General features: G+C 41.7%; 1 protein-coding gene across 1 annotated transcript in view; it reads left to right on the forward strand.

Moving 5' to 3' along the window:
* Window positions 1-12,638, forward strand: part of plxna2 (plexin A2) — a 265,500-nt gene that overhangs the window by 158,889 nt on the left and 93,973 nt on the right. Inside the window, exons 7-9 of the mRNA XM_084720421.1 lie at window positions 2,637-2,790; window positions 6,881-6,977; window positions 9,560-9,674. Coding sequence (XP_084576547.1) covers window positions 2,637-2,790; window positions 6,881-6,977; window positions 9,560-9,674 — 366 coding nt within the window. The remainder of the gene's footprint in view (window positions 1-2,636; window positions 2,791-6,880; window positions 6,978-9,559; window positions 9,675-12,638) is intronic.

Below are 12,638 nucleotides of genomic sequence, written 5' to 3' on the forward strand. Positions count from 1 at the left end.
AGACAACGTGTCAGCAGTCATGTTTGTTTCCATGTCAGCCGTACCAGCAGCGGGGTCATCTCTCCGAACCGTCCACAAAAACACTCACACATTCATCGTTCTGCAGGGGCAGACCGCTATCTCCATGACAACGCAGCCTCTTCACGTGGGCACCAGGAGCGATGGAAACGCAAGGAAAACAATCAAATCACCTTTATTAAAACTCTGCCACCAATTAGGCTGGTGGTTCCTGCCAAGCTGCAAAAAGCTCTCACCACCACCACCAGCAGCATCATCAGGGAGGACAGGAGAACAAAAAGTGCAAAGGCTTAACACTCAGAGACAAGCTTACTCTCTGTAACAGCCTGTGTGTGTGTGTGCATGTGTGTGCTTGGGCAAATTTTTAGTGTTTATCTGTATATGTGTGTCTTGACAGAAAGATGAGAGCTAATTAATGTGAGAGGTTACTCAGGGAATTCCACGTTGAACAAAAGACATTGATTGCTGTGATTGCTGTAATCAAGGATCTCTCTGACACACCTCAGAGCGAAGCAACACAAACACGGTGAAAGTAAAACAGGGGAAGACGAGAGGTCCTCAGCAGCAAAAAAAAAAAAAAAAAAAGAAAGAAATCATACATCCTCTCAATGGGTACCAGAGTAAGCCAGCTAACGAGGGAGGCAGAGTGTAGTCAGCTACTGAGACAGTCAGCATCTCTTGAAAGGCCTACAGTTAAGCTGCTCAGCTGCCTTGCCTGTCCCAGTAGCCCTGCGGTGTTTAGTGAGAGGCAGATAAAACAAAGAGAAACTTCAAACGGTATGGCCCAAAAATAACAGCTAATGGAACAAGGCTGTGAAATGCCATGGTGATAATTATCCAGGCTGCCTCTCTTGGCTGGAGAGCCAGATCACACACCCTGCGCGCAGAATACATTTATTTATAGGCAGAGCAGCTGAATGCTCCAGCCCCAGTGTCACTGCTCTCCAGAGGGTGACTTCAAACGCCTCCTCTGTGCATCTGCATGTGTGTGGTATATTGCATATGTACTCGTTATTGTCTGCGAGTAGGTTTTGGGTTTTGGTTTTCGTCTATGTATCTGTATGTCCTTTCAAGGGACAAACAACAAGGTAACCAAAACAGAACTGGACAAGTGGCCGTTTTCTTCCTTCATGCAGCCGTGCTGATTGAATAGTGTCTGTCTCTGCTTTTTTCTGCACTCAGATGGAAGATTAAGATGGAATCACAGCCTTATTTTCCTTATTATGGTGTTGATAACATTTTTAAGACACAGCAACACTTCTTGGCAGAGTGGATGGACAGCTTTGCCAGCAGCAGTGTGTTCTTTTTACATTCTGTTTGGAGCTTATTACGCTGCTGCATTCAAGCCAATCTGTTTTTCACAGTTTCCCTCGCCTATAATATCTCATCTTTACCAAAGATGCGAGCATTAATGCCATTAGGGATGTGCAATGAGAATATTTGCCCGCATATTTTGGGTTAGTTATTGTGGGGTTGTATGAGGTGCTTATATAGTCAGCATTTTACCTACATTAGATGGCGTTCAACACACCTCCAGTTTGAGGAAGCAGAGAGCGGTTCCAGCATGAACGCTAAGTAATTTAAGGCTGGAGACAGGATCATCAACAAGAAGTATTTCAGCCACTTAAAGGTCCTGTGTGTAAGATTTTAAGGGGTTTACTAGCAGAGCATGGCAGAAATTAAATTTAAAATTCATTAGTATGTTTCCATCTTTGTATAATCACCTGAAAATAATGAATTATTGAGTTTTTATTACCTTAGAATGAGCCCTTTTTTCTACAGAGCAGCAGAGGTTGCCATGTTTTTGTGTGAATTTCTCATATGACGTGCTTGCAATCCTTAAGTTCACTACTGGATGTCACTAAATATTACATACTGGTCCTTTAAAGAAAGTCCACTAAAAAAATTTATTATCAATTTAAGTGTATGATATATTTAGAATATCTCTACTGCTTTAACTTGCCGTCAGACAGCCTTTTACAATGGGAAACTGCTGTTACTCTCCAAACCAACCAAACTCCATAGGTGAAATTACTAATTTTACCTTGCAGAACACTGGAGTCGCTTGTCTACTGCTCCTTCAGTCTGTTAGTTTGTTTGTGTTATTTAGTGACTTCTGTGTTTTAAAAAGGTAGTTCTGAGCCACTAAAATCACACAATAACACAAACAAACCAGCAGATTTAGTCATTGGTAGACCAGCAACTCCCGTGTTCTATGAGGTAAAATTACTGATTTTACGCATGGAATTTGGTTGGTTTGGAAAGAGCGATATTTGGCTCTTATAACTGTGGTTTCCTGCAAGAAAGACGGCAAAGTAAAGCAGTGAAAATATTCTAAATATGGTTTACACTTAAACTGATACTGATTTTTTTTTAGGTGGAACTTAATTACTATGGAATAATGCAGTTATTATTACTAAAGATAAGTGCCTCATACAACCCCACATCAAACAATGCAAACTATCCTTTTAATATAACATTAATGAGACATGATACATCCAGCTGTTATATCATCATATATGTCTTTATTTGGCCCCAAACTGTGTAGGAAAGTTTTACAAATTGTCCACCACCATACTCTGTTAACATTGTTGTCATGTGTCCTACCCCTTGTGCAGCTGCTGGTGAAAGTGAGCCACGTTCCAGACCTTTCTGCGGGCATCACCTGCTCCTTTGGCAACCTGACGGAGGTGGAGGGGCAGGTCAATGGCAACCAGATACTGTGCGTGTCTCCTGCTGCCAAGGATGTCCCCCTCATCCCCACCGACCAAGGTAGAAACAACAAACAGACACACACATGCTACCACCCATGGCACACAAACTGAAGAGTGTTTTGTGGTGTATTTTCCCATGTAGTCCGCAGTACACTGATCTAAAACAGCCTTTGTAGGATTCCCATTTGTCCCTCTCTGATCTAACTGTTCATCTGCACACACGCACTCGCTGAAACATCTTTATCGATTCAACACTCCGACTTTAAGCAGGCGCCGTCTACATAACAAGCTCCCACTGATCCAGGATCAGTCGTCTGGCTGCGAAGTGTGCTACACACAGGGCCAGGCCCCATTAGAGCTGATGGAGGATCAGACTGAGGTCCCCTGGCCTGTTTCTGAGCTGCAGCTCACCACATTACTGCCCTCAGATTGGGCTAATAGGCGACGGTCTGACATGCAGGTTCGATTGAGTTGAAGGGACGACGGGGAAGTTGATGTGGCGGATTAGTGTCTCGGCACAGGGAGTCGGTTTGCTGTGAGCACAGGTGGGACCAAGTCGTTGTTTTGCAAGTCACAAATAACACTCAAGTCCCAAGTAAAGACTGACTCCCTGGGTTTCCTCTCTGTGTCACAATTATGTATTTCTCCTGATTTATGACAAATTTTCACAACTTTTTTTGTACGCAAAGTTTTAAAGTAAAGGGGGACACTTTTTTCTAAGAGCAGCCTAATTAGTATACCTTTAGAAACACTTGTAAAATATAAATTTTCTATATTATTTTCAAATTTGACTACTAGGCAATAGTAAATTCTTTGGTCCCATTGTGTTTTCCAGCTAACAATTCAGTTATAAGTCATTTGCAGGCATCTGTTTGCACAGCTCACTTTGGTTTGGTTTGAGTCCACACCTCTGCTTCTGAGTGACACTCCATAAATTCTGCCTTTTGCCTGCCAGACTCCATTAAAATTTTGCTCAATTTAACTGTTCTAAATATCTACTCTGTCTACAAGTTTGTAAATGATTTCCTCCAACTCATAAACAGACACTTACTCATTTGGCAAACATTCAGCATTAATTTGAACTCTAATTAATGTGAAATGGGAAAATTAGCATAAATTCCAAGCCAGAATACAACTTCCAAAGGAGGCTGTAGTTTTGTTGTCAGAGAACCGAGTATCTCAACTTAGCATGTGTCCTTAAGCTCTTACTACCAATATAACAATATCCAAAATCTAAAACGATGTAGTCTCATATCAGAATATTGATATAATATTAATATATATATATGTAGTAATTATAACTTGTAAAGTAATGAACTGCATTTCAGCAGAGGTCATATGGTCAAACCAGCCATTTTTACATCATCTCACAAAATCTGGACCTTGACATATTCAAACTTGAGCAGAATTTTGCCTAAAACAACTTTTAGGTCCAGAAAAAAAAAGATATGCTAATCACCTCTAATATACTATTCATAGAAATATCATGACCTTTCAAGCTTTCCTCGAGCTTTCTTCAGTAAATAAACCACGGCGGATCTGGCATTAATTTATTTGCAAGCACATATATCATTATGAATACTAACACCTGTTGTTTAACAATAAATACCTGTTGTTTGCAAGCCAAGATGGCTGCAGGGTGACAAAACCAAACACCCTGAATAATATATTATGTGCAGTGTGTGGAAATCACTGTGTGTTTTGGGGGTTTGGTAATCCTCCTCCCTGTGAGTAAATGACAGCCCTGTTTGCCCAGAGCTCCCTTGGGGAGTGGTGCATCAGCCACTAATATGAATGTTCTCCCCTAGGTAAATGTCAGCCAATCCCCCCCATAAGCCCTTCCTTCATCCATCCATCTAGCTATCCATCCATACCACCTTTCCTCTGTCTGTCTATCCCCCCTCCCTCCACCCTTTTGATCACCTTCTCCAATCCTCCCTCTTCCCCCAGCTGTTTATACCTCCATTTTAACTCCACATTCGTTCCCCCGAGGCCTCTTCCTCCTGACCTCCCCTCTATCCTCCTCCATCTCCTGTCCCCCTAGCAAGGCTCTCTATCTGTTGCACATCAACATCGATCGCGCGGCGGCGATGACCTGAGGAGAAGAAAGGAGAGAAGAGAAGAGAGGAGAGGAAATGAGATGAGGAAATGAGACTAAATGTGAGGAGAGAGGAGTAATTAAAATAAGAGCGAAGGAGCGGAAGGAGAGGTTAGGATAAAACTGTGAGAACGGCGAACTGATGTTGAGCTTGAAAATGAAGAAAATAGCTGGCACTCTCCTCCGCTAAAGTAGAATACAATCCTAGAGGAGGTTGTGTGCGGACAGGAACTCTGTACCACTTTGTTTGCCAGATCCTGTGAGACAAATGTGCAGTGGTAGAAGTCAGCGTTGAGCCTAGCCTGCCTGCTTTACAGACTTGTGTGAAACAGAGCCTGATTCCCAACAGGTGCTGCGGAGAGAACGGGGCACAGAGGGTCATTCAAGCCTCCTACACACTGAATGTCATCTGAAATTCAGGCTGCTCCGCGCATACACATATACAAACACACACACACATGCACACACATATTTATGGAGTTTGTATTCTCGTGGGGGAGAGATAAGAGGCTGTTTTTTTTTTACAGAGAACAGAAGCACAGCCAGAACTCTGCTCAGCAAGATGCAGCAAAACAACATTTGATCAGATTAAATGGCTCTGTATGTGATTGAAATTTGCTAATTTTATGCACATATATATTCGCAAGTAATGTTTCATTTAATTTGGCTTGTGTACATACAATACCATGCAAGAAATGCTACCTTTCTACATATCTGGTTCACTTGTAAGCCGGCGTTACCAGGTCATACCGGCAAACTAATTAGCATGAGATTTAATGATGTCTGCTGTTCACAACTATGAATAAAGCAATGATAAAGGGACTACTGCACTGTAATAATGCATGAGCATCTAATAAATGTTCAACTAGTGGTTATTTTGCCAAAAAATTTAGTTTTAGTCTTTTGACTTAAAAGGTTTTATTATGCTTTATTCATCCGGATTGTTTTAGCTTTCATCTAGTTTTAGTTGAATATATATCACAAGATTTAACCAATAGATTTTAGTCAACTAACGAATGGGTTTAGTTAAAGTGCAGTGTATTATTTAAAGCTCTAATATGCACCATTTCCTTAATAAAATGTCTAAAAACTCTATATGTTATATAATGATACGTTATGATGTATGTTGCGTATTTTGTTTATCCCATATCCCAAATGTTTCCAGCAGTGTTAAAACCCAGAGAAATCGTGTGTCATGGTGTGTTGCTAGTTTCTGTAAAACGAGATATGTCAGATACAAACGTCACTAAACATAACATGAATAAAACTTTAATATTACCTCGTATATGAACGTGATTTCTGTCTGAGTCATGTCAGATTTTCATCAGTAATGTTGGTTTCACAGTGAAGACAACAACTCCCATGATCCCGCGCCTCTTCAGATGTCATCAAACTACGTCTTTTGTTATTGTTTTAATAGTAGAGAGTGGCAGAACTTATTATTCTGCATTCAAACATTTCTTTAGAATTTACAAACTCATTATTTACTCCTGAAGGAAACATCTGTCAACCTGTTATTAACATTTACATGAAGTATTCTACATTTCTTCAAACTTGTATTCTTCTCTTGTTACATTTTTGTGTCTGAGGTCAGTGAAACTTAACACTTACTATCTTTGGCGTGTCAATCAATCTTTAGTTTACAATCTAAGTTTAGCAACTCTGAGTCATTTTCTTCTCTAATCGGTGCAGGACAGCAGTGGTTTCTTTTAGCTTGTACCTTCTGGCTTGGGTGAGTTATATATAAATAATATATAGCTAATAACATTAGCATTAAAAGTGAAAACACTGAAGTGTGTTTATCTTTCGAGTGGAAATTGGGCTCAGAGTGCACTGCAAACAGTTTTTGAAATACAGAATTGTTTGGGTTTCTAAAACTCAAAGATTCAAGTTTATCCAACAAAGAAAAGTAAATGTTCTTAACAAAAGATTATAGGTCACCAGAACTTTTCTCCTTCACTTAAATTACTCTGACAACTGTAACTATGATATGAAAATGATCAGTCAACAGAATTAATCCTGTGTTCATCTCCTGTCTCTTCTCTTTCAGACTGGTCAGGCGTTGAGCTGAGGCTCAATTCGAAGGAGACCGGTCAGATGCTGATCAGCACAGAGGTCAAGTTTTACAACTGCAGCGTCCACCAGCTGTGAGTATCCCTCTCCGAGCCCATTCATCCTCTTTTCATTCACTAAATTCGATGCTGCAGACCTGCGGCCCAAAACCACCGGATCAATGCTTTGGGAATTAGTTACAATTTGTCCTCAACCTTAGCCAGCCCCGGTCCCCTAAAAATATCCCCTGTAAAGACTAATGTAATCTGACCACTGGCTGCTCCCTGAGCCCCGTAACAGGAAGTTTCAGTGTTGTTTCGCTAATGAAGCCTTCTTCTCTGACACGCTGCAGTACAACACGCACGGCTCTCTGCCTAACAGGTCTTCAGTGGGGATTTCATGCCCGTTTTCATGCCACGTCTGTCCCTGATTGAGTGATGTTGAATTGAATCCCTGGATTGGAGATCTCAGTGTCGGCGGTGCCTTTGCAATTGCTCGCTTCATTCCAGTGTGGCAGATTCTGTTTGTGCGAGATCCAAAGGCCTCGCTGACTTGGGAGTATCGCTAAGGATATCACAGCAATGACGCTAGCAGGGGTGCAGCAATTGCAGCGTGTCATATTATCCTTTCACTACTATCCCCTTGACATTAAAACAAAATGTTGTAGCCGCTGTCGTCTTTGCCTGATTAATGTAGGCAACGCACACACACACACACACGCACGCACACACACACACACACACTGCCCTATAGCTTCATATGGCTGTCTGCTGTCTGAGAAGCACAGAAAGCAATTACCAGCTCTCACATCAGCTCAGTTAATCGGCGACGACAAACATACTTGCTCACACAACCACACACACACAAACTCAAACACACACAAAGAAAGATGCATACACTTGAAAAGGGCATACGCTCTCCCTTTGCACGCTCTGATGCCAACTCTCTGTGTCTCTCCCTCTTACACACACATACTGTACACTCTATTTGCCAGAAGGTGAATCAGCTCTATTCTTCTGAATTAGCGTGCTTGCCAGAGATCCCTCCCATGCTTTTGCACTGATGAATATTTCACAGTAAGCAAGTACGCATAACTCAACCTTATTTCAGAGGGAGAGAAAGAGAGGGGGAGAGCCAAGTGCAACTACAGTACACTCTCCTAACAACTGGTCATGAATTCACAGTGTAGTAAAAGCCATCACAGTCAATTAAAAGTGTGTGTGCTCCTCGCTATGGCAACATACAGAGAGTATCATCACTTGTAGCCTCAGGCTGCCTCTTCTCTTGTCCGTCTTGCATCTTGGCTCGTCTCTCCATTCATTCATCCGTGTGACCAGTGCACAGTGTTGGAAAGTACATTTACTCAAGTGCTGCACTGAAGTACAATTCTGAGGTCATTTAAAGGGATATTTTTGGATCATTTGAAGTGGGTTTGTATGAGGGTTTTTTGTTAGTCAGTTGTCAGTGTTTTGTCTCCGGTAGATGGCAGTCAGAGCGCCCCCAGTCTGGAGAAACAGAGAGAGCCACTAGCAGGAAAGCTAAAGGGAAACTTTGGTATTTTCATTGTGGATGTCCAATCAGTGCTGATGGCAAATGTAGACAGCTGAACAAAACAAGACCAATAAAACAGATTTTCCCTGCACACAGAGCTGTGCATCAGTGCCAAACTCCATTGGCAAAATTAGTAATTTTACCTTGCAGAACACTGGACTTGCTGGTCTGCTGCTGCTGCCTCAATTTGTTAGCTTGTTTGTGTTATTGTGTGACTCTGGGTAATCTGAAAGTTAATTTTAAGACATCAAAGTCACACAATTACAGATCAAGGCAGCAGTAGACCAGAAACTCTCATGTTATCTGCAAGGTAAAATTACTGATTTCTCCAATGGAGTTTGGTTGGTTTGGAAAGAGGGATATTTAGCTTATATAACGGCGGTTTTCTGTCAGAAAAGGCTATCTGCCAGCTGGGAAACAGTGCTTAGTTTCCTTCACCAGTGCTCCTGCTGCTTCCCTAAACTGGTGATATGCCAACTGGCATCTACTGTAGATAATTCACTGACTATTCACCTGTGGAGGAGATTTTTAGCATTATGGTGTTGATACTTTTACTTTAAATGATGGGGCAGTTTAGTTTGTGCTCTACAGTGACACACATGCAGTCACACTTACATATTGTACATAAAAAAAATGCTCACACACAAACACACACTCACCTAACAGCTGGTAATTACAGCGACACTCCAACAATGCAGGGCTAATGGTAATTGCAGGATCAAGCTGCGCCAATGTCTTATTTGTCCTCATTACTCAACGTTCCTCCACTCTGCCGCTCCCTGTCTCTCTTTCTCCATCTGATTCTGGTTATCAGGGCTAATATGCAGCCTACCGTTCACACATGACACGCAGCACAGTATTAATATATGGCAGTGGGAAATATATGCGGGGAGAACTTGGCCCAGCAGCTATTAGGTACTGTGCCAACCGCAAGGGCACAACAACAGCAGGTGCCCACTTGGGATCTGAACTCATTTCCTCTGTGGCACTTCCCCCACTTTGGCAAACTCACTGCCTCTCCTTGACAGCACTGCTTTTTCCTGACTCTCTCCCTCTGTGTGTGTGTGTGTGTGTGTGTGTGTGTGTGTGTGTGTGTGTGTGTGTGTTTGTGTGTGTGTCCATGCAGGTGTCTGTCATGTGTGAACAGTGCCTTCCGCTGCCACTGGTGCAAGTACCGCAACTTGTGTACCCATGACCCCTCCAGCTGTTCCTTCCAGGAGGGACGAGTCAACGCCTCTGAGGTGGGTAGAACACACAAACACACACGAACACATCCATAAATACACAAACACACAAAGACACACACACGCACAAATAGATTAGCCTATAAGAAAGCTTGCTACACTCTTAGAAATAAAGGTGCTTTCAGTGGGTTCTACCCAGAACCCAACACAAAGGGCTACACTTAGAGCCATCTTTGAAAGGTTCCACACAGAAGCCCCTATGAAAGGTTCTACAGTGAACCATTCTCTGCTGTATATGGTTCCACCAGAAGGCGTTCTAGTCCAGAACCTTTCCACCTTCTAAGGGTGGTAACAAGAACCCACGCAGGAATTTCTACCAAGAAGTCTTTTTATATATCAAGGGTTTCACAGAACCCAGCTGGGTTGTTCTGTGGAGATATACTTTATCTTTCAGAAGGTTTCATCTAGAACCCACCCAGGTTGTTCTACCGAGAGCCCAAGGATTTCATGTACCCGCCTAGGGGGTTCTACTAAGAACCCTTTTTATATTCAAGGTTTTCACTGAACCCACTCAGGTTGATCTATTGAGAACTTTTTTATATTCCAAAGATTTCATGTAGAACCCATCCAGAGGGTTCTTCCAGAACCATTTTTATATTCCGAAGCTTTTATTGGAACCCGCCCAGATTGCTCTACTGAGAGCCCTCATATTCCATGGGTTTTATCTAGAACCCATTCTTGATTTTCTTTTGAGAACCCTTTCTTTCTACAGGGTTCATCTAGAACCCATCTTTTATATTTCAAGGGTTTCATATAGAATCCACCTTGGGGTACCTAATATAAATATATTTTGTTAATGGTTTTACTTATAACCCTTTTGTTTTCTGAGGGTTCTACGCAGAACCCCTACATTGTACACATTTACCATTGTTGAAATTCAGAAAACATTTTTAACAACCAAGCTTGAACGATTTCTTCCAGAAAGGGTTCTTTGGACAAAAAGGGTTCTTAATGGAGCCCCTGGTCTTGACAGACAAACCTTTTCTCCAAAAAAAAGGGTTATTTGTGAGTAAATGGTTGTGAGTAGAACCCCAGCCCCTTACAAGAAGAACCCTTTTGAATCCCTTATTTCTGAGAGTGTAGCAGAGTTTCCTTTTCCTCCCTCTCTCTCCTGCACGTTCTCCCCCCTCCGTGTTTCCTCCTGCCTGCATCCTGCTCTGTGTTCCAGCTCTGTGTCAGCCTCGGGGCATGTCTTCAGAAAGACAGCCATCTAAGCTCTTCAATTTCCGAATTGGCGTTTCTCACTCAGAGCTCTTGTTCTCTGCAGTAGCAATTAACACTCTATTATCTCTGGAGTTATTGAGCTTAGCGTGTCTTAACAATGACACAGGATCACTCTGACCCAGTCAATCATGTGCAGTAGATACAAACTGCTTGAAATATGCCTGTGTGTGTATGTTGCTTTCCATGTTTTTGGTTATTCACACAGATGATATTTTGATATTTGCTTCAGTATATGTGTTTTTTATGTCCTTTAAGTCATTTAATTGTACTAAAGGACAACAAAGGGAGTTAACTGCTCCTTTGGGTGTTAATTTACAGTACATATGAATCTACTAACACACCACAGCGGGCATCACTCTGGCAGCCTTTCAGTTTATAAATATTTGGAACTCACACACAACTGCATTAATTAGATCAGAATTTTGAGTTAAGGCTGGCATTTATCTGTGTGTTTGCACATATAGCAACAGTCTCCACAGGAATATCCTGTGAGATGAGGTTGATTTCAAAAGATAAAAGATTTATGGAGGTGAAAGACTAAAGGCCACCAAGACCAAAGCTTCTGTGTCTGATTCTGCTGTAGTTTTATTGGTGTAATTGTTGCTTTCACATTGCATTTCTCACAGAATAAACCTCATTTGTTGCTGTCTTGTACTTAAAACCACTTAGCTCTTATTTAATCTTTCTTCTTGCCAGTTGAGTAGTTTCACAGTTTACCTACCTTATGTTTTTGCTCTGTTACAATTATAGCTGAGCAAGGCTGGGGAACCTCCGTCAACTATCTCCACTCATGCTATTTAAGTAGCTAACTAGCTGCCTCATCTACGTCAATTGCTAGCTAGGTAGTTACACTTGATAGCTAATGTTAGAAAAATGCTAGCTAGCTAACTAGCTACTTAATCTACATCAATATTCGTTAGCTGTTTACATTTGATAGTTAATTTTTGCAAAACACAAGCTAACTAGCTAGCTAATTTACATTAATCATCACTAGCTAGTTAGCTGGCATTTTGCTAACATTAGCTTAGATAAATGTGACTTTATGAGGCTTTTACAGGCCCCCCAGCAACATCATTTACCTTCAAGATTGGGTTTTCTTTTCAACATAGACAATCCTAACATGTAGCACACTGGTGCGTTCAGTTTACATCGAAGGTTGGAAGTCGGAGCTGGAAATGAAGTCACACCTGGGATGCCAACACTCCAGTACAACAAGCTGCCAAAGAAAAAAATGTTTTTGTTCTTAATAACAAGACATTTCACTGTATTTTCAACATGCAGACACCATAACAACATGCCTACAGATAAAACATGGACAGTACTGTGTGTAAACTGCTGCTGCTCATTACTGCCGATACACAGTGCAGCCATGTTGGATTCAGAGGTCAGGGTTGTTGAGGTTTCCTTCAACTTTCCGAGTTGAAAATCCCACTTCAGCGTGTGTTCCACTTGAAGTTTCTAACTAGTAATTCAGAAATTCCAACCTCGCAGTTAAACTAGAACACACCATTAGGATAGGCAAACTCCACTTTTTATAATGAGTTGTTCAGTGCTCAGGCATCAGCTCAGCTTTCCAAGGTCAGAGGAGTCACTTTCAAATTCCGACTGAATTTCCGTTTCAGCTGCACTCATACTTCATACCTCCGATTATCCCTCCAATTCATCACTCTCATGCTGAACCGTGGCGCCTCTTTTCTTGCTAATGACCTAAACACCAGGAAAAAAGAAAAAAAAAGC

This window comes from Lutjanus erythropterus, chromosome 6 (genome assembly GCF_056507025.1).
Source record: "Lutjanus erythropterus isolate fLutEry1 chromosome 6, fLutEry1.hap2, whole genome shotgun sequence".
In the NCBI taxonomy this organism is placed as follows: Eukaryota; Metazoa; Chordata; class Actinopteri; order Lutjaniformes; family Lutjanidae; genus Lutjanus; species Lutjanus erythropterus.